Source organism: Leucoraja erinacea, chromosome 5, assembly GCF_028641065.1.
Source record: "Leucoraja erinacea ecotype New England chromosome 5, Leri_hhj_1, whole genome shotgun sequence".
Lineage (NCBI taxonomy): Eukaryota > Metazoa > Chordata > Chondrichthyes > Rajiformes > Rajidae > Leucoraja > Leucoraja erinaceus.
The window spans coordinates 36,067,485-36,090,904 of NC_073381.1; the positions used below are offsets into that span (position 1 = coordinate 36,067,485).

At 42.3% G+C, this 23,420-nt stretch overlaps 1 protein-coding gene across 2 annotated transcripts in view; it reads right to left on the reverse strand.

The window, feature by feature from the left end:
* Positions 1-23,420, reverse strand: part of LOC129697127 (kelch-like protein 29) — a 388,072-nt gene that overhangs the window by 40,301 nt on the left and 324,351 nt on the right. For both annotated transcript variants that reach the window (XM_055635374.1, XM_055635375.1), the window contains exons 8-10: positions 16,930-17,128; positions 8,280-8,459; positions 5,188-5,368 (exon numbers count right to left, since the gene is read on the reverse strand). In XM_055635374.1, the coding sequence (XP_055491349.1) occupies positions 5,188-5,368; positions 8,280-8,459; positions 16,930-17,128 (560 nt within the window). The remainder of the gene's footprint in view (positions 1-5,187; positions 5,369-8,279; positions 8,460-16,929; positions 17,129-23,420) is intronic.

Here is a 23,420-nt window from a genome sequence, read left to right on the forward strand (position 1 = left end):
CTGGTACATTACTCCCAACCTTCTTACTCCTATTGATTATCTTCCTATGAAAATCTAAATACATTGTATCCACTGGTTCTTCTCTATCGTTTCTACAAGTCACACCCTCAGAGTTCCAGTAGATTTGCCATACATGAATTTTTTCTTTCACATATGTGAAATACATTCATGAATATATCCGTGGTAACTCTGCTCAATCGTATTATTTTATTATTATTATTAGATCTTTCACTAGATTGCCTAACATTGACATTGGGCTGACCAATCAGTACTTGTACTCTCCTGTTCTCAAGTAGTGGGATCACATTTACTATTCTTCTGTAAAGACAGAGACAAAGGGATTGTTTAAATCCACTACCATTTCTTTATTCCACATTTTCAAGTCACTCTGTAAGGGATTCACATTTGCCCACATTTACATAGCGAGGAAATGCTATACCGACACTATATTAGTAGTGTAATTTGTTGTGTGAATAAAATAAAGGGATGTCACTTCTGATTTAGTTGAAAAGATTAATGGATATTAGAGAAGAATAACGGTATAACATGTATCTTTAAGATATTATTTGTATACAATATTCTCTCAGTGCATTGATTCTGATCTATGAATTACTGTATTTGCAAAATGTAAAATAAAATAGCATTTCATCCATAGTTTTTCTACTTCACCCACATTATCACCAATGCCTAATTAAATCATACAATGATGACCTTAAACCAAATTAAATACTGAGATGCATGCTGCTACCTGGTTAATGTGTTATATGAAGGGTAAAGTAAAAAAACTAAATGTTCAGTAGCAACCTTCATTAATGTGACTTCTTTAAAGATAATGCATCACAGTTCATTGCTTTCCTGTAAATGGACTCCTATAACATTTATATGCTAGCAATGAGCAAAACCACAAAATAATTCATATGAAATTGCCATCTTAAATAAACATGTCATTCTCACAAGCACAATCCACAACCCAATTAATGTGAAATCAATAGTAAGATGCTGCAATTGCTGGAAACGTAAAACTAAATACCTCTCTGAGACATCCGGTATTTGTAGAAAGAGGTTCAAAATTCACATTTTAGTGTGTTTTCACACAATCCAATGAAAAACCGTCAGTCAACGTTCAACTAGAAAGCTAAAATACCTGCCAAGAACAGTACTATCCGTGGTCATTTAAACATTTGCAAATATCTTTGTATAATTTCATCTATATACACAAACTTTTGATCACTGATGAAAACAATTGATTTATGCTAAGCTTAGTGGAATTAAAGCAGCTGTTGTTGCAGCTCACACTGTACCCCTTGTATCCAATGACTTAGAAACATAGAAATTAGGTGCAGGAGTAGGCCATTTGGCCCTTCGAGCCTGCACCGCCATTCAATATGATCATGGCTGATCATCCAACTCATTATCCCGTACCTGCCTTCTCTCCATACCCTCTGATCCCCTTAGCCACAAGGGCCACTTAGTCACCATGGGGCGGCCCCTCTCCTCCCACCAGATGCCGCTTCTTCCTGTCGGCCATCACTCTGTCCACTCCCCGCTCCACTGCTGCCCATCCTCCTCCTTCTTGTTTTGTCTACTTTGCTGCTCCCCCCCTCTACTGCCGACTTCTTCTCCCGTCACTTTGTCCACACCATTGCTCCCTCCTCCACCGCTACCACCTCCTCCATCTACCCCGCATCACCAACATCTTCCTAGGTGGAGTATGTCAGCAATTCGGTGGAGAAGGAAGAGGCCGAGTGGAGAAAGAGACGGCTAGCAGGAAAAAGCAGCAGCTGGTGAGAGAGGAGGGTGCCCCACGATGACCAAGTCATTGGCACTGGCTGAAGAAAGAGCTGCCAACCAGGGGCTACAATGTGAGCGGCAACAGTAGCTGCTTTAACCAGGCTGTGGTAGTTGGTGACAAAGGGCTCTCTGAAGCAGATCAGCGGCATTGGCACCTAATTTTAAGGTGAAACAACTAAGTGCTGGAGTAACTCGAAGGGAGACTCATGGTGATACTGACAGCAGCCTAAAGAAAGCACTGCCGGCCAGGGGCTACAACATGAACTGCAGCAACAGCCATGTCATTGGACCGTGTGGCAGCTGGTGAAAAAGAGCTCGCTGGTGCACCTTGCCAGAGGCAGAGTGTTCAGGTCCATCCACTATAACTGAAATCCTTATAAAGCAGTCCGTTAAAACGAGGGTTTACTGTATATACAACTTAGGTGGGATTTTTGTCAGAACACAGAGTAATGTGTTGTGTAAGATGTATCTACTGCTCAGGCAGAGTTTAGCATATAATTTGACAATAAATGCTGAACTAAGATACGAGTATAATCTATCTACTATATTACTAAAACTCTCATCTTGTTTGTCTGTTTGTTCCCAAAACTTCACAAAAATGGTACACGACAGCGCTACAATTTTAGGCCCACCTTACTCACCATTGTCCTGCTATATGCAGTAGCAAGTTTTATTCAGTTTGATGTTATATTTTATAAGTTATTGACATTTTAAACTTTAATATACGTTGCAGTCGCGCTCCCACTTGCCGACCGTGCCTGTGTAGTTGGGGGAGGGTTGCCGTGCCCGGTACCCATGCGTGCGCAGTTGGGAGAGGATTGCCGGGTCTGACGCTATTTTGAGATTGCCATTTTGACTCGCGTCACAATGGGGATCTCTGGCGTCACAATGGGGACCCGTCAGCCGTATCTGCACAGTTGGGGGCTATGGGTGAGTGGTGGAATATTGCATTGGGGGAGGGGAGCCCAAGGGGTCTGCGCTTGGTTGCCACGCCGTTGGGCAAGGGTTGACGTGCCCAGTTTCCGTGCGCAAGCAGTTAATCATGGCAGTCGCGCCTGCGCAGTGCTGGCCCCTCAGCCGCGCCTGCACAGTTGGGGGTGGCTTGCAGGGCCGGGATCGCCATTTTGACTGAACATCGCATATGGGTGAGTGGTGGATTATTGCATTGGGGGAGGGGGCTTGGTCTAGTAGCTAATTAAAGATTGCTTTCACATTAGTAGGTTCATATTGAAAAAATGTTTTCTGAAAGGGCATTATCCCTTTGATTGCAAAAGTAAACAATACCTGACATTTATATATTGATAGCAAACTCAAGATGTTCTATATTTTAAGAAGTTAATGAAGGATCCCATATATATATAGTAATTATTGTAATGTGTGGACATATTTAGTTAATTTATACATGAAAACATGCTGTTAACTTATACACAATAGGTCCCACAAATAGCAGGGCATTAATGATAAGATACTCAGTATGGTTTTTATTTTAAATCAATGTTGTTCAATTAACTTGGCCATGGGAGATTTTTCAATTCCTTTGCAAAAGTAGACAGATCCTTAACACATGCTTCTTGTATCAGGAAATTGCCCATTGTACACTGGAATTCACAGATACAGCACATTTCTGGAATCTATAATTGTTCACTCCCACCAGTAAATTATGAACCAATCTGCAATAACTGAAGTCACAATGAGGTCAACCTGAAGAGAGACCTCTGTCAACTTAAACCAGAATATTATGAGCAGGTTATTAAATACCCAACTGCAGCAAAATCTAGGCTGGAGTTGGGTATCTAATTTTCTGCATTTCTATAATAGACTTTTGCACCACTTCTATTGAAAATGCAATGGATAATCCAGTCTTTCATCAACATGCAGAAATGTATGCAGCAGTTGGCTGCATGACTAAATTAGATAGAGGAAGGATTGAGCAAAAGAGGAATGTAAAGCCTATGAATTTGATGTTAGTAGAAAGAAAAAAGAGAGAGAGAGAGAGAGAGTGAGGGAGAGAGGGAGAGGGAGAGAGGGAGGGAGGGAGACGGAATGAGAGAGGGAGAGAGGGAGAGAAAGAGGGAGAGAGGGAGGGAGGGAGAGAGGGAGAGAGGGAGAGAGGGAGAGAGGGAGAGAGGGAGAGAGGGAGAGAGGGAGAGAGAGAGAGAGAGAGAGAGAGAGAAAGTAATCTTTTGAAATTATTCACATTCTGACATGATACGCCATTTCTATAAATAATTATTTTCTGCAAAATATTTGATTGGCTTTCAAAGGAAACACGACATTATTAAAAGAGTAGTTACATTATAATTCCTAGACTTAACTTGCTATGGTGAATTCAAAATTAAATTTCAAATACAGCAATTAAATTAAATTCACAGTGACTTTAAATATGCGATGTTGTTGTCATTAACAATTGAAAGAGCACTAAATGCCAGTAATTTGTGGTTCTACCTTTAGAAGTAGGATGTCACTTCCTTAATACAAATTGCTGGCCAATTTAAAAAAAAAAAAATAGTAACTATATATAGGTACCTGCCATAATTCTCAGGAACAATTTGAATGCAATGAGATGGCTTAGACTAATCACAAACCTATTGCATTATATTCCAGATTTAGTTTGGATAGTAAGTGAAAGAAAGGAAGATGAAGTTCAATTAATTGGACTTCAAATAAAATAAAATGGTGATAAACTTTGAGAATATTGTGACAGATCTAATTTGCTTTAATAGTACCCCATCAATTGACATACAGTTGTCAGCAAAAGTATGGAAGGTGCCATTAGCAATGCCATCAAGTGGCAGACAGCAGACTTGTCAACAGCAGACTCACTGATCTTCAATTTAGGTTTCATGAGAATATTTAGTTGTGGATCTCATTGCACCTTCATTCCAAACATGGACAAAAGAACTGCATAAGGTGAGAGTGGCTACCACCATCCTCAACATTGACTCCCACCACCACTGATGCATTGATGCTTCAGTAACTATCTATAATGTACACTGAATTTATCCGTTTATGTAACTTTAATAGCTTGTCCCAAAATAGTGATCTCCAGAATACTCCAACTGTTAAAGCCAAGCACATCCTAATTTCGAAATCTGAATCATTCTAGCTTTACTATCCCTGGAATAAATCGTGGAATTCCCTATCCACTAGCATCCAGTAGGGTCAAAAATTCAAATTCATGGGCGTGCATATTTCTGAAGACATTTCCTGAAAAACATCTTTTTGTTTGAGTTTAACCCGTTTTGGTATGGAAATATCAAATTCAACAATATTACCCACAGAATTTAAAGTTTTGTAAGGTGAGAAATTATTTTATCCATTGTCACTTTTGTTTCTCATTACATTTATTGAAAATTCAATTTATACTTTCAGGTCAGCTTTTCATTCCCCATTTACCTTTCCACATGATTGAGGTTTCCTGATGCACCAATGCCACCAAGGGTGTAAATTTTCCCATCGTACACCAGGCTATTATGTCGACACCTTGGGATGGTCATTCGTGAAACCAGGTTCCAGTTATCCAGGAGGGACATGTAGCACCAAACGTCAGCAAGGGTGACTCCAGACTCCATGCCACCTAGTATCACAAGACAACGGAAATTTGAAAGACATTTAGTTGCAGAAAGAAAATGAAAATACATTTATAGAAATATTATGTCCACAAATTCCAATAAGCACTAAATATATAATAAAAAATACTTTCAATCCTCCATAAGGTATTGTTCTTCTAATCTATAAAATACTTACACTTCTTGCTTCATTTAGTTTGTAACTCATTTTATAAACTCGGGTTGCAAAACTCATCACCAAATTCAAAACCGAGTGACAGGACATTGGCTATTCGCTGAGATTCCTCATTCAGGCACATAGCGACAAAAACAAAATACAGATTGTTAAGCTATTGAGCACTCACTGCCACAGCTACGTTCAAAGTCCTGCTGCTGGTGCAAGTACCTAGGCAGGGTTTCCTTGATATAGGTAGGGATAAATGGAAGATCCACCAGCAGCATCCCACCTTGTATATAATCATATTGTCATTGAGTTACCCCAACTCAATTGCAGAGTAACTGTGCAAATTCTTAGTTGTCCTCTTCCCTTAGTTCCAATCACCCATGGGTTTTTAATTAGACATTTCATCTGCCAGAACTCCAGAATTTCAGGACTGATAAATGCCTTGATTGATAACATTCATTCTGGTAATGCTAGATTTTGGAAATTAAATGCACTACCTTGATGTGGTTTGTGATAAGACAGAAAATAACATTGTCAACAGGATGCTCACTGCAGGAAAGGGTATTTGGATATTATTAGCTCAGGAAACACATGTTTACAATGGTTTTCAGTTAGGAAATTGGTTCAATCACTGTTTAACTAAATATTCATTTTATGATGAATAATATGACATCACATAGTTTACTAATATTTACAATGCTTTTGCAGTTGTGTGTCTTTTGCTTTGACAGCTCCGAGAATGTCAATGATTTACAGGCTCAAGTAAGAGAAACGCTACTCTCTTCCAACAGATGAAATCAATGGAATATGTATTAGTGTCATCGCCACATGAGCAATTAACGTCTGCTGAAGCATGCCGATGGATCCTGCTCTGAAGTGATAAAGGCTCTCACAAGCATTTTGTGCAATAAAAGTTAATTATTTGCATTGGATATGATTGACTTTAATATTATTATCCTTGGACTCCAGAGGCATCGCCACATTTGCAAATATAGTTGTGAACTGCCTATTGTGAATATAAATAAAGGTTGAATGAACCTTTACATGTTAAACTTTATCATTAACCTTGGAAGTAGTGCCCATTTCATTATATCTTATGTGAAAAGTATGTTTAAATAGAAAAGAAAGATACTTGTATGATTTTGTGCTTTATTTTTGGTTCTTCCGACATGAGCAACACTGACAAAATATGTTTTCCATTCCTGTCTAGGCGAGAATAAATTAGTCAATCATGAGGGGGCTGAATGGTTCATTCCCATTTCCCTTTGTTCTTATACTGGACTATAGTAAGTAGTCTATGTAAAGCAGAGAGGGGCCAGGATAGAAACATTGGATAGTTGTGTCAACTCAGTTGTGGACACCATGTTCCAGCTAAAACCCGGCCAAATGTTTAAAGATGCAGGTCTTGTGTAGTTGTTTTTTACATAAAGGTATGCGAGATGAAATTAGATATCAGCACCGTGCAATAAAGGAGCATATGTATTTAATTCTGCTTCTTGAACTACCTTATATTTAAGAGAATGTCCATACATTAAATTGCTCATTTTTTGTCCAAAGCCAAATTAATATTCCATGAGATTTAAGATGCATCCTCCTTTATCCTTTTGTCATTTAGGATCAGAGCTTTGTTTGAGTATGGATTATTCATACACCTTTAAAATCATGCAGCACAGAAACAGGCTCTTCTACCCACCCTATCCATGCCCTCCATGAAGTAACTATCTACACTAATCACGTTTGCCAGCACTTGGTCCCTAGCCTAAATAGCATGGATAAGTAGCTTCCAAAGTAGTGAGGAAAGAAATGAAGACAACTAAAGATGGTGATGTCATTTGCAATCAGCAAGATTTAAAATAGGGGTGTGGTGTGTTTGGATTTGGTAAAAATGAATCTACTTAAGGAATATTTCAACTTGTGAGGGAGATAGATGGGGTGAATGCACAGTCTTCTACCCCAGAGTAGATAAAATCAAGAACCAAAGGACATCATTTTAAGGTGAGGAGGGAAAGATTTACCAGGTACCCGAGAGGTGTGTTTCTCCATGCTGATCTTTTATCGTTTGGTATTATAGAGAAATTTTGCATGGATCTGTTTCTCGAACAGTCCAAAGCAAGCGCTGTCTGCGGAGGGCGCTCAGCATCGCCAAGGACTGCTCTCACCCCAACCATGGACTGTTTACCCTCCTACCATCAGGGAGGCGCTACAGGTCTCTCCGTTGCCGAACCAGCAGGTTAGCTTCTTTCCGGCGGCTGTCACTCTACTAAACAACGTACCTCGGTGACTGCCAATCACCCCCCCCCCCGGACTTATTATTTTTCTTCTTATTATTTTTTTTTAATTCAAATCGTTTGCTATGTCGCTCTTCAAGGGAGATGCTAAATGCATTTCGTTGTCTCTGTACTGTACACTGACAATGACAATTAAAATTGAATCTAAATCTGAATCTGAACTACTTTTTAAATTAGTAAACCATTTATTATCAGATTTCCAATATAATTTTGTTAATGGTTCCAGAAGGTTACCCGGCAAGGTAAATTCCAGCTTTACTTCATTTAGATGGTACATGCAAAGGTACGTACGATCTGAACAGCCCATTTTTATATTAACTGGAGAACTTGCTCATTGCTGTTCAGTCTAAGTTTTCACGAGAGATAATTTGCTTTCTTTCAATATTGCCGAGTTTTAATTAAATGCTGACAAAAGCACACACATAAAAAATGGTGAAATTAAATAAAACAAGCAACAGAAACATTTACCTGATAAATAGATGTTGTCTCCTGCACTCACAACGCTGAAGAACTCCCTGTCATAGAACGGCAGACTGGCTAATGGGTACCATTTGTTGTTCTGTGGGTTAAAGCAGTTGACAGCTGTGAGCTGTTGACTCATTCCAATCATCTGTCGACCACCAACCAGGACAATTACTTCGGCCACACCTTAAAAACAACACAGAAGAAAGTCAGACTCAAAACAAAGCACTTCTGATTGATAGGTACCCAATTTTCACTACTTTTCTCAGAGCTATAATCCTTTACACAGGAAGAATGAAAAATCTTTAGTAATTTCCCAATTACTAAAAATCATAGATGAATGCTTAAAGTGTACATGCTTCAAACCTCCATGAGATATTTTTAGACAGATGTTAATCCATTTAAATTAAAGGGATTAACACATCTAAATATACTGTGTGAGGGTATAGAGCACAGCTCATTAATATTGTATTTTCTTGATCTATACATTTTAAATCAAATACTTACACTCTATAAATGTTTTGTAGCTTAATGTTTCTGCATTTCCTTTTGACATCTGGGCTACCACTGAATTTATGCTGGCTCAGAGCAACCCTAAATCCCAACTGAATTCAAGCAAACAGCTATCAAAGGCCTGTTTCCTTTATCACCGTTACTTTATTGCATATCTTTCTTTCATTTTTTCTATATCTCTCTACATCACCATCTATTCCCCTCATTTCCCTTTCTCCTGACGCTATTTTTGAAGATGGGTCACGACCCGAAAAGTCACCCACTCCTTCGCACCAGAGATGCTGCCTGTCCCGCTGATTTACTCCAGCATTTTGTGTCTATCTTTAATTTCTCTCTAACCTGCTCTCCCATGTTTCCAACAACTCCAACCAACCCTCAAAATACTAAGGGCATTTACAGTGGGCAATTAACCAACCAACCACCCATCACATTGGCCTCAGTCTTCGTAGAACCCACAAATCTCAGAGGGAAGCTCAATGGACACAAACATTGCACGTTTCAGTCGTTGCAAATAGCAACCATGTCTCTGTGACAAGCTGACAACTTTCATTTAATCACCTATTTATTTACTTTGGTATTTTGTCTGCTACTTGTTATTCTTCTACCTGCAGCATCCCACCTTTTACTTTGTTTATCGAAGCCTTTGGTTTGTATCCCATAATATAGTTGCCACTGATTCTTACCCATCTCCGTCGGCCCACTTTAATTCCTCATTCACCAAGTATTAACCATCATTCATATGTTTCCATTGTGTGCCCATTTGCCCAAAACTAAACTCCCAAAACAGTTACTCTACTGTGAGCCCTGTCATGTTATTGCCAGGGGGAGGGAGGAAACAGACCCATCTGTACAAAAGGGACGGATTGCATCTTCACAGGTGAGGGACCAGCATTCTGGCAGGCAGGTTTGCCACTTCTACACGGGTGGTTTTAAACTGAATAATGGGGGTGGGGTGACAAATGGGATAGTCGAGGATGGAGTTAAAGGGAAAGAGAGTAAAGGGATGGTTAATGACCCCAGAATTAATGGGAAAGGAAGCTCACAAAGGGATAGGAGAGTATGGTCAAGTGTAATAGGGATCTATCTGAAAGGTGAGATGCGTAAGGAATTAAAAATATTGTATATGAATGCGCGAAGTATAAGAAGTAAAGTAGATGAGCTTGAGGCTCAGTTAGTGGTTTGTAGATATGACATTGTGGGGATTACTGAGACGTGGCTGCAGGAGGATCGGGCATGGGAACTTAATATTCAGGGTCATACTTCCTATAGAAAAGACAGGCAGGTGGGCAGAGGAGGGGGGGGGGGGGGGGAGCTCTGCTTGTGAGGGAGGGAATTCAGTCCCTTGCGAGGGAAGACATAGGGACTGACGAGGTAGAGTCACTGTGGATTGAGTTGAGGAATTGTAAAGGCAAGAAGACACTAATTGGTGTTATCTACAGACCCCCAAATAGTAGTCCGGATGTAGGGTGTAAGTTGCAGCAGGAGTTAATACTGGCATGTAACAAAGGTAATGCCACTGTGGTGATGGGGGATTTGAATATGCAGGTAGACTGGGAAAATCAGGTTGTTTCAGACCCCAAGAAAGAGAGTTTGTAGAATGCCTCCGAGATGGATTCTTAGAGCAGCTTGTAATGGAGCCGACCAGAGAAAAGGCAATTCTGGATTTAGTGTTGTCCAATGAACCAGATATGATAAGAGAACTCGAGGTAAAGGAACCGCTTGGAGGTAGTGATCATAATATGATTAGTTTTAATCTGCAATTTGAGAAGGAGAAGGTTAAATCGGAAGTGTCAGTGATGCAGTTGAACAAAGGGGACTATGAAGGCATGAGAGGGGAGCTGGCCAAAGTAGACTGGAAAGGGATCCTAGCAGGAATGATGGTGGAACAGCAATGGCAGGAATTTCTGGGCATAATCCAGAAGATGCAGGATCATTTCATTCCAAAAAGGAAGAAAGATTCTAAGGGGAGTAGGAGGCAACCGTGGCTGACAAGAGAAGTTAGGGATAGAATAAAACTAAAAGAAAAGATGTATAACACAGCAAAGAGTAGCCGGAAGTCAGAGGATTGGGAAACTTCCATAGGACAACAGAAGGAAACAAAACGGGCAATACGGGCTGAAAAGATGAAGTATGAAGGGAAGCTGGCCAGGAATATAAAGAAGGACAGTAAAAGCTTCTTTAGATATGTTAAGGGAAAAAGAGTAGCAAAGTCAAATGTGGGTCCCTTGAAGGCAGACACGGGTGAAATTATTATGGGTAACAAGGAAATGGCAAAAACGTTCAATAGGTACTTCGGATCTGTCTTCACTAAGGAAGACACAAACAATCTCCCAGATGTACTGGAGGACAGAGGATCTAAGGGGGTAGAGGAACTGAAAGAAATTTTCATTAGGCAAGAAATAGTATTGGGTAGGCTAATGGGACTGAAGGATGATAAATCCCCTGGGCCTGATGGTCTGCATCCCAGGGTCCTCAGGGAGGTGGCTCTAGAAATAGTGGATGCATTAGAGATCATTTTCCAATGTTCAATAGATTCAGGATCAGTTCCTGTGGATTGGAGGATATCTAATGTTATCCCACTTTTCAAGAAAGGAGCAAGAGAGAGGATGTGACAAGTAAAATGGATGAAGGGGTGATGATTTGGAATCAGGGAATTAGGAGCAACACTAGCAAGTTTGCGGATGACACAAAGCTGGGTGGCAGTGTGAACTGTGAAGAAGATGTTAGGAGGCTGCAGGGTGATCTGGACAGGATGAGTGAGTGGGCAGATGCGTGGCAGATGCAGTATAATATAGATAAATGTGAGGTTATCCACTTTGGCGGCAAAAACAAGGGGGCAGATTATTATCTCAATGGGGTTAGGTTAGGTAAGGGGAAGCTGGAGCGATACCTGGGCGTCCTTGTACACCGGCCACTGAAAGTTGGCTTACAGGTACAGCAGGCACTGAAGAAAGCTAATGGAATGTTGGCCTTAATAACAAGAGGATTTCAGTATAGGAGTAAATAGGTTCTTCTGCTGTTGTATAGGGCTCTGGTGAGACCACATCTGGAGTATTGGGTACAGTTTTGGTCTCCTAATTTGAGGAAGGACATCCTTGTGATTGAGGCAGTGCAGCGTAGGTTCACGAGATTGATCCCTGGGATGGCGGGACTGTCATATGAGGAAAGATTGAAACATAGAAACATAGAAAATAGGTGCAGGAGTAGGCCATTCGGCCCTTCGAGCCTGCACCACCATTCAATATGATCATGGCTGATCATCCAACTCAGTATCCTGTACCTGCCTTCTCTCCATACCCCCTGATCCCTTTAGCCACAAGGGCCACATCTAACTCCCTCTTAAATATAAAAGACTAGGCTTGTATTCACTGGAGTTTAGAAGGATGAGGGGTTATTGTATAGAAACATATAAAATTATAAATGGACTGGACAAGCTAGATGTAGGAAAAATGTTCCCAATGTTGGGCGAGTCCAGAACCAGGGGTCAGTCTTAGAATAAAGGGGAGATCATTTAAGACTGAGGTGAGAAAAACAAATTTCACCCATAGAGTTGTGAATTTATGGAATTCCCTGCCACAGAGGGCAGTGGAGGCTAAGTACTGGATGGATTTAAGAGAGAGTTCGATAAAGCTCCTGGGGCTTGTGGAGTCCAGGGATATTGGGATAAGGCAGGCACGGGTTATTGATTGGGGACGATCAGCCATGATCACAATGAATGGCGGTGCTGGCTCGAAGTGCCGAATGGCCACCTCCTGCACCTATTTTCTAAGTTTCTATAATTCTATGGATGGTATCAGTACAGAATGGCCATCATAGCAAGGCTATTCAATTCTGCTGGGTAATTTGCTTTGTTTCTTTTAAATTGGCCATGAAAGACCCTCTAATGATTTTCCTTTCCTGTCCCATTTTCCTTTGTTAAACATTGAACTGCAACCTTCAGAGAGCATTTATAGGGCTGGCTTTGTTCATTTAAAACTGCAGGAATACAAGTCATATTAATTCAGGTAAGATTGTAGGATAAAGTACAGACCGTTTTATTATGTAATAGATAAACATAAATTGAAGAACCGTTACAGTAATTAAAGAGCAATGTCAGAATATCTGAAGAGCTAATTTGATTGTCAGAGTGTACATGTTATTTAAATTTATATATTGATGGTTTTATTTCAGCAGTTATGAAATAAATTAATGCAGACCAGAACAAAAGAAATATGTGGGTTTCTTCCAATATCTGAATGGGTTGATCCATGGGTGGATAAGGGAAAATATTCACCCCACAAACATAGCTGGTTGACAATCAGAAACACTAATTTGAATTGGCCATCCCTGTGCTAGGAAATGAGAATGAAATTGGTCACAGTTCCAATTCCTGGCCGCTGTCTGAACAATACCTGGCATACACAGATGTTAGCCGAGGGAGGAACGTACTCTGCCTGTCCTTGCAAGATAACCTGCACTGCTGGCAATGTTCATTAATACGTCATTACCACTTGCTTGAGCTATCAGGTGGGCTCTAGAACTGTGAAACCCGAAACGCCTGCAGCGAGATAGTTTCAGGATTTGCAGAGAAAGCATGCAACCAATCCACACTGCAGCCATGATAAACAGAGTTACAGAAGAACCAGCTCATCTTTGGTACCATTTTATAATGGATAATTGGGAAATTTTGATTACAATTAAAGTACATTTCTGAAGCATGTTCATGCTACCCAATTGCATGTTCAAAATGTTCTACCCCACGAATACAGCTGTGGCATCTGGAAGCATTTCTTAGGTGTTTATGGAATTATTTCCACGAAGCACAATGATTTTGAAAGTAGATATGAAAGCACATTTTTTTTTTCCCCATAAGGGCTCTCTGTTGTTGTTTGGCAAGTAACAACTACAAAAACCTGACAACCCTCAATTTTGGGCTGAGATTGCACAGATATTCTATTCAAATCTGTGCAAAATGCATTTAAAACAAAACCACTGGACTTCAGCTCTGAATGCTATTCAATTTGCTGGCAAAGACAATTGTTGCTTCAGGCTAGGTTAAAATACATTTTGCAATTAAGCTGATGCTTGACGCGTATATATATATATGCGTATATATATGCGTATATATATATATATATTTCCTATATATATATAAAAATAAATAACTGCTTTGGAAATGTCCATTTTATTGTAAATTTTTTGGCGATTGTGGAATTCATCGGTAAACTGAGATTTTTTGTTCATTCGGAAAGAGCCAACCCGAAGTGGTATTGAGTCACCATCTTGAACGACTGCAGCCATGCATTAAAAACATGCTCTAAAGTGTTGCTTGGTAGGAACAGTATATTGATCCATTAAATATCATTCCAAACAAAATAATATAAGAGTTGTAAATGTTGTTGTACTTATATGTTTGCTGTCTTTGTGGTAGCTTTGCGAGAAGAAGTTTGCACGAGATACTGCATTGCAGCTTGTATACAATTGTTAATGCAAGTTTCTGAGTGGAGAATGAGAGTAGGCTTAGGGCAGTGCATTGGGTGCAAGGTAAATGGTCTGCTTTGGCCCGAGTGTTGTTGGAACAGCACCTCCTGAGCATTTCATTCTACTCATGAAATATTCTGTAGATGAGAAGAAAGGTTTAATAACCAGTAGTCAGGTCATATGCTGCAGATTAACAACTTTCTTGGTCCACTCTTACAGCCACACTACTTAGGGCGCTGGGCCAGTTTAAGTTTATCAATGGTCAAAAGAGTCAAGTGTGTTTGATTGTCATATACCGACAATGGAACAATGAATTTCTTACTTGCAGTAGCAGAATAGGCCACAGGTACCACAGGTAAAGGTTAATGGTGATCAAGGATATTGATAGAGGTAGCTTGATGATGATAATTTTGTTGAATATCAGAGGCAACTGACCAGATTCCATTTTGGGATATGTTCTTGCCAAACACATGGCACAAATGTAACTTGGCAGTCTTCAGCCAGGCCTTAACATTACACACTTCAGCCTTTCCTTTTATGCTAATGTCCTTGCAGCCTCCTCCTCCTATTGCTTGTTTATTTACTTTAGTTTAGAGATGCAGCGTGGAAACAGATCCTTTGACCCACAGAGTCTATGCAAACCAATGAACACCCATACATTATCTCTATCCTAGTGTCCATCACCATTCATGCCAGAATGTATAAATGCTGAAGAGCTATGATCTGATGCATGTGAAATTATATGCTCTCTATGCTGTACAGCATCTGTTATTTAGCATGCGCCCAGTGCTTTTTTGCACCTTTAGGAACACCCTTTACATGCAGATGATGCAGCGATTACATGCAGCGATTACAGATGGGGAATGTCTACAATTCTGCTGCTGCTGGTATGTCCTTGACACAAAGCTGGATCTTTATTTCCAAAAGGAATGCATGGTGGTCTAGCTTGGTTGCATTTATAACAGGTAAATTGACAGGGTCAACTGTAATTTTTCCTTGTGTTAATTCCCTTACCATCACTGGTCTGTCGAATCCCCAACTCAATTATTGTGATATTATCAAGGCATTTTGATATTGGGTCTTGCACAGAGTTCGTTCAATGCCCTTTTTACTTTTGACACCCAAGTCTTTGACATGATGGAGTACTGATCAATATTAATGGGCAGGTGGTGCCTTTGGTTTCCTTTAGACGAGTTGATTTTTTACGTGAATTTTTGTTTCTGCAGAGGTTACTCTGGCAAGGAAAGTTACTCTGAGAAGTTGAGCAGCAAGTTCTCAGCTAGTGACTCTTCTTCAGTTTGGAAGGACTTGCAAAGAAATCACCAGCTATAAGAGGAAAGCCCCCCGTTCTTTGGACTTCAGCTGACCAACGATCTTCTTCTTCTTGCGTATGGCGTGCACAGCCTAAAGTTGTAGGACAACTTGTTCCATTTGATCTTACCTGATTGTGCACGCCAGGTTGATTGCATTCGTCGAAACAGGGCGGACCACGTGAAGGTTGCAATCTTCCACCTCACCAACGACATGAATGAGTTCTACTGCAGGTTTGACAAGCAGAAACATAATCCTGGTACCCCCTCCCAAACCAAAACAGCCAGACCCCAGTCAGCAAAGACTGGACCCTTCTACACCCACTCCTCCCCAATCACCACTTCACACCTACTTAAAGCAAGACTCCAGTCTGAAAAGACTGGACCTTCTCCCTCCCACCCCTCTGCAATCACCACTTAATACCCAAATACAGCCTGACTGCAAAAGATTGCGGCCACATCCACTACTCACCATCTCCCATCATCACCAATAACAATAGAGGAGGTGGAGAGGCTTTTCAGAAGAGAGAAAAGCCAGAAATCTCCAGGAAGCGAGCAGGGAAGATAATCTCTGACCCCTCTCACCCTGGCCACAAACTCTTTGAATCACTGCCCTCTGGAAGGCGACTGGACTGTCAAAACTGCCACAGCCAAACATAAAAACAGCTTTTTTCCCCCCACCAGTAGTAGCTCTACTCAATAACCAAAAATCTGTAGCTTCCTTTTGCTCTGGCATTTTATTTAATTTACATGTTTAATCAATATTGTTTTATTATTAATGTTTAATGTTTTATGTTTCATTCCTAACTGTCATTGTATGTCATGTTGTCACTTGCGGGCGGAGCACCAAGGTAAATTCCTTGTATGTGAATACTTGGCCACTAAACTTATTCATTCATACGAGTTTAAACATGACTGCCGATTGTGAAGCAATAACTTCAGTAAATAGCAATAAGTAACTTGCTAAAAGGAATCAGATCGAAAATGTGAATATTTTGTCTACAAATAAATACTACAAGATAGTCTCCCCTCTCTGGCAGGCAGATGCAAAAGCTTGAAAGCACGTACCGCCAGATTCAAGATCAGCTTCTTCCCTGTTGTTATCAGTGTCTCGATTGGACCTCTCACATGCTTTGTTGCAACCCTTGCACTTTTTCAACTGCACTTTCTCTGTCGCTGCAACACTATATTCTGAACTCTGTTTTCTCTTTTGCACTACCTGTTATACTCGCGTATGGTACGGTTTGCCTGGGTAGCATGCAAAACAAGGTTTTACAGTGTAGCTCAGTCCACATGACAACAATAAATCAATACGACAAATCCAAACTCTACCACAGTTCATTTCCAGGGTAGAGAATGATATAAAACCCTACCTGCAGATAGCCTTGGCCGTGTTCGAGGCGTCTGCATCTCCTGCCGTGCATGTGGCAACATGTGATACCGTTTTGCTTCATTGACTAAGTCTCGGCAAGCCTCTGAGGACTTTATCAATTCCTCATTGTCAACAACATTTAGCAGATAGCTTGGATGAATGAAGGGCAGGCGGACCACAGCCAACAATTCCGACACATGCTGAAAAGAAAGTACTCCCTATTATCAAGACAAAATAATAACAAAATATGCATGCAGCCTTTTGCTCGTCTGATATTGTGGAGAAATTAAACACATGGGACATAGATAAATAGAGAGGATGCGTTGTTTTCAAACTCTCAACCAACTTCAATTACATTAATTGTATGGCGCGCAAAGTTAAACTGAATGGGAAACATGCAAATACAGTAGCTCAAAGATGTGAAGAATTTTAAATAAACAACAGACCCGATTTAGAAAGAGACATTAAACCTGAAGAGACTTTCAAGCATGGATTACCCCAGGTAATCCCAGGCTTGGAATAGATAAAAGGAGGGTTTTGTAATTAGGTTGCTTTCCTTGAATGCGCACTCAAGTACTCTCTCGTAAATTGAAGGGTTGAACACATAGTCTCGACAATGAGTTTAGCTGCTCATTGCAGCATCTGGCTGGACTCCAGAAATGCTATCGTATCCTCCTCTGTGTCAGGATGCTACAGAATGCAAAGATGCCTCCCAGATTATTTTCTCTATTCAAAATTGTATTTCTTGTCTAGACCTCTTCCCCGTCTTTTCTAACATCAGACCAACAACATATTGAGATGTCAAGGCTTCTTTATTACCAAGATAACCAATCAGCTGCTACTTCCACCCTTCTCCAATCCCACTGGCCAAACTTCTTCTCTGGTTCAACTTCCTTTCCTCTGAATTTCCATCGCTGTTGAGTTTCTTTCCCATCTCCCTCCCCTCATGCAAATGAACATTGACTTCCCTAATTTCAAATAACCCTTGCTGTCCCCCTATCTCTCCATTCCCTCCCCATTTCCAGTTCTCCCACCAGTCTTACTGTCTCAGACTACATTCTATCTCTGTCCCGCCCACTCCCCTGACATCGGTATGAAGAAGGGTCTCGACCCGAAACATCACCCATTCCTCCTCTCCAGAGATGCTGTCTGTCCCGCTGAGTTACTTCAGGATATAGTTGACGGGTTTGGCGGGATTTGGACCAAATGCGAGCAGGTGAGACTAGTGCAGCTGGGACATGTTGGCCACACTGTATCACTCTATGACTATGTAGGATAAAAGCAGTCTTTTCCACATTACCCTCACATAAAGAAGATGTAATTAAAAAAAAAGAGGATGCCACGAGTATTTCCACTGCAATAGAGAAGGCTAACAGCTGTTGTAAAATTACCAAAGCCTCGCAGTGGAAATGGAGAGAACATTTACAACAAATAAAACTGAAAATGTTGGGGAAACATTCAGCAAGACTACTTGTCGGGAGCAGAAAGAAGGATTTATTTCTATTTCCGCAAAGGCTGCCTGATATCAGTGTTTTCAGAATTTTCTGTTTCTGTATCAGATTTGCCGCACCTGAAATTGTTTTCTTTTTCAAAGACTGACAAGGAGTGGTAGATTCAGATAGTTAGGTGAAATGTCTTTACGTAGAAGGCCATCTAAGGATTGAGTTTCTGGCCACATGCAGTGGTTGAGGGGAGTCCATATCATCCTTTATGGGGAAAACAGTAGTTAAATACTTAAGGCAGACAAAGCGAAAATATACCAGCTGAGAATTGACAGTGGGATCGGTTTGGATCCCTTTGTCAAAGAACCACAGTTGGTTGACTGGCTTCACATTGTTCCATGAGCATTCTTGACATAATTATTCCCTCTTTCTGAACGGAGTGTTGTACCTAGCTTTGTTTGGATTTAGTCACAACGCATTTTTGAAACAATATATTTAAAATGTCTGAATTATTCATGTATGGGAATCACTTGTACACTTGAATCTGCAGTGAATAGCATAAAAATTCTGCATTCAAGGCCATTACAGCTTTGACCATGTATGCCCCTACTTTGAAAATCACTTTAGGTTACTCAAGTTTTAAAGGGTAGAATTTAATTTATCAACCCTATTAAGGACATTAATAAAAAGGCGTATCACTGAAATGAACTATTCACATCAATCCGCAACTATTATTTCAAGCAGTTTATCATTTGATAAAATAATTGATTCGCATTGTTGAGTTACTTGTTGCCGTTTGTCTCAGGTCTTGATTTTTATACAAGCTACGTGTACATATTTCAATATGTAGACCTGTACTTTGATCAATAACCACACAATCGACAAATAGTTCGAATTTTGTATAATTAACTATTTCCATATTCAATTGCGCTAACCTGCAATGCATTTCGGTGTGTACTGTGAGTGCATTAGGACTCACTTGAAAGTATGCATTTGATAAATAAGCAAAATAAAAATGGATTCATTTTATTCTGATCAGTTATGCTCTTATAGTTGCACATGGGAGAAATAAGAACAAATTCAGTTTTCAGGTCAAGAAAGGTGAGAGAGCATGAACTTACTGGAATAAAGGGTCTGTCCCACGAGCATGCGACAAGCGCGACCAAACCGGAAGCGGGGGCCGCGCGGGGGTCAAGTGATTCCCCTACAGGGCCGGTCCCACCAGCATGCGACTGCATGCGGCGAGCGCGACTGCATGCGGCGAGCGCGACCAAACCAGAAGCAGGTGCCGCGCGGAGGTCGAGTGAGTGATGTGAAGTGAGAGCGAAGTCCGCGGGAAGCTCGCGCGTGATGTACGGCTTCGATACGGTGCGTACAGCTTCGAGACGGTGCGTACAGCTTCGAGACGGTGCGTACAGCTTCGAGACGGTGCGTACAGCTTCGAGACGGTGCGTACAGCTTCGAGATGGTGCGTACAGCTTCGAGACGGTGCGTATGGCCTCAATGCGGCTGTGGGCCGGCAGGCTGCTGCCGCGCGGAATTTTTGAACACTGTCAGTTTTTCGGAGCCCCGCGCGATGTCGCGACCAGCTCAGCACAACTCACAACTCTACGGCTCCGGCGATCGAAGTGGGACCGGCCCCGCGAGGCCGTATCGCTCAAGTGACCACGTTAGGTCGCGCTTGCTGCATGGAGTCGCATGCTCGTGGGACAGGCCCTTTATGGTGATGTCCATGGAAGGAGTGGAAGAGAGGAATACTAGCAGGAGTGCAGCAAGACGGGGCGGGAAAAGCATAAGGAAAGCATGGATGTAAAGTAATGGGTACTTTGGGAAGTGGAAAAGAATTAATGAGTCAAAAGGATGCGAGAGGAGGGTGCGTTTCTGAGCATGGAGGTGAGGGCAGTGTGAATGGTAATGCAAAGAACAGAGAATGCAAACAGAGGCTAGATAATGTAAGAACATTACTTCTGCACAGGAGAGTGCATATTATGAATAATTTAATTTACATTAATAATGGCATTAAACCTCCAAATCACAAATTTCATAAAAAGACGAAAGGGAATCTGGAACCAAATTGGTGCAGTAACTTTATGGCCCCAAACATAAAAACTTAATCATGGATTAATGGGAAAGTTGCGGCTTCTGTGACAGAAAAGTGTGACACTGTCAAGTTATCTGAACAGGTAATAGAAATCCATCAGCAAGCAGCAGAGGTTGTTAACAAATGCAACCGACTGCGAGGACGTGCTTCTAGCCGGCAGCATGTCAGACTCCATGAGGAAGGGCAGCATCACCCTAATCTACAAGCAGAAGGGGGAGATGAAGGATATAAGGAATTGGAGACCCATCACATTGTTGAATGCTGATTATAAGATTCTGTCTAAGACCATCGCCAACCGGGTCAAGTCTGCCCTGGGACGAGTGATCCACCCAGACCAAACCTGTGCTGTACCTGGCAGGAAACTCTCAGACAGCCTGGCACTGCTGAGAGATACCATTGCCTATGAGCAGGACAGACGGGTGGATGCCTGCCTGGTCAGCTTGGACCAGGAGAAAGCCTTCGACAGGATATCGCACATGTACGCACATGAGGGACGTGCTCTCCAAATGGGATTTGGGGAGGGAATCAGAAATTGGATGCAACTGCTCTACACCAATATCTGTAGTGCAGTCTAAATCAATGGGTGGGAATCAGACAGCTTCCCCGTCAGGTCTGGAGTCAGGCAGGGTTGCCCTCTCTCCCCTATCTTGTTCATCTGTTGAATTGAACCTTTTGCCGAGTCCATCAGGAAGGACGCGGGCATAAGAAGAGTAACATTGCCAGGTAGTGGGGGCATTCAGGTCAAAACCTCCCTGTACATGGATGATGTCACCGCCTTCTGCTCAGATCCAGGGTCAATCCGCAGATTGATCAGCATCTGCGACCAGTTTGAGTCGGCCACGGGAGCCAGGGTGAACCGCAGGAAGAGCGAGGCCACGCTCTTTGGCAACTGGCCCGACCGATCTTCCATCCCCTTCACCATCAAGCCTGACTTCTTGAAGGTGCTGGGGATCTGGTTTGGAGGGGCGAGGCATGTGTCAAGAATTGGCTGGAGCGGATAGCCAAGGTGGGAAAGAAGCTGGAGCTGTGGAAGCAACGGGGATCTATAACGGGGAACAATTTGGTCATCAGGTGTGAGGTGCTCTCGGGACGGCTGTACTTGACGCAAGTGTGGCCTGTCCCTCCCTCCTACGCCATGGGGATCACCCGGGCTGTTTTACCTTTCATCTGGGGGTCGAGGATGGACCAGGTGCGACGGGCCACAATGGACAAGTCAGCAGACAACGGGGGTAAAAGCGTGCCCAACATCGCCCTCACCGTGATGGCCACATTCGTGTGTGGCTGCATCAGGCGGAGCGTAGAGCCAAGGCACGTGGGCACCAAGTGTCACTACCTGCTGAGGTTCTACCTATCCCCGGCATTGTGAAGGATGGGCCTGGCGCAGATGCCATGCAATGTGCCAGTCAGCTGGACATTGCTGCCCCATCCGTCATTTGTGGAAAGGTTCTTCCGGTCCAACACCTTTGACCACAAGTCCATTGGGCAGTGGTCAGCACGGAACGTCCTGCAGGCACTACAGGGAAAGGACTCGATGGATCCGGTGGCGTGGTTCCCAGAGCAGACTACCCAGCTTATCTGGCAAAATGTCTCATCGCCAGAACTCACCAACAAGCACCAAGACCTGGCTTGGCTGGCGGTGAGGGGAGCCCTCCCAGTCAGATCCTTCCTGCACCATCAGAACCTCACCACCAGCGCACGCTGTCCTCAGGAGACGGTTGCCCACGTCTTTGCAGAGGGTGGATTCGCAAAGAGAGTCTGGAGAGTTCTGCAAAGGTCCCCATCACGGTTTATTCCGAACAGCTTCATCACAGAGGACTCTGTGATTTACGGACTGTACCCAGGGACGGATTCAGAGACCGACATCGTGTGCTGCTGGAACGGCAGCAACTCAGTGAAAGACGCTCTTTTGTCTGCCCGAGCGCTGTTCACCATCCAGCGGAGCGAGATTTCCTTCGGGGAATGTTGCCGACTGACCCGCTGCAGATGCAGGAGTACGTGCTGAGGGACGCACTGATGCTCGGTGCAGCCAACGCCAAGGCTCAGTGGGGGAGGACCACAGTCTAGGGTCCTTCCGCTGCTGGACATGGGGGGGGGGGGGGGGGGGGAAAGGGGGGCAGGATGTGCTGGAGACGTCCCTCAAAATAAGGGAATGGATCCCACGGCAGTTGGCCACATGAGTGGCAAGGGTGGGGGATAAATTTGAGCAATGTATGTAGACTGTATTGAATAATTTGTATAGCCTCCGAAAATGTCGGATGAAATTGTTGTACGGTTCATGTATTGCATATATTTATTACCTGAATAAAGTCTATTTTGAAATTAAAAAAATTATAAAAAAAGACTGAGGAAAAGCATGTGGGTTGGTTGTGAAAATATTAATATGAAAATCTCACATGATAATGGGCTGACAGGCAAGAGGACACGGATTGTAATGGACCAGATCTTGTGTTCTAGATTTACTTTGCTCAGGATGCCTGCAGTTCTACTTGTCTTTTGGAGTTGTGCAACTCCCACCAGCCTGCAAGCTCGCTTTCAATAGACCTTTTCCACCTTTTCTTATCGTCTCTGATCAGATCTCATGGAAACAATTAAAAAGCATTTGCCACAATAAAACAAAATTATAACAGCATTGATGTGCAGAGGAATCTTGGAGTCCAAGTTCATAGCTCACTAGTGGATAGGGTGGTGAAGGTATCCGAGAATGGTATGCTTGTCTTCAATGTTAGGGGCATTGAATATAAGTGTTGGGAAGCCATGATGGCGCTCTATGGGACTTCGGTAAGGCTACATTTGGGGCATGACGTGCAGTTCTGATTGCCCCATTACAGGAAAGATATGGAAGCTTTGGAGTGGGTGGATACTTTTCTTGGTACATTTCACTGTTATAACTGAACATCAATTTCTGGGGAAAGGCTTTTTAATTTCAGGGAGACAAATTTTGGGGACTGG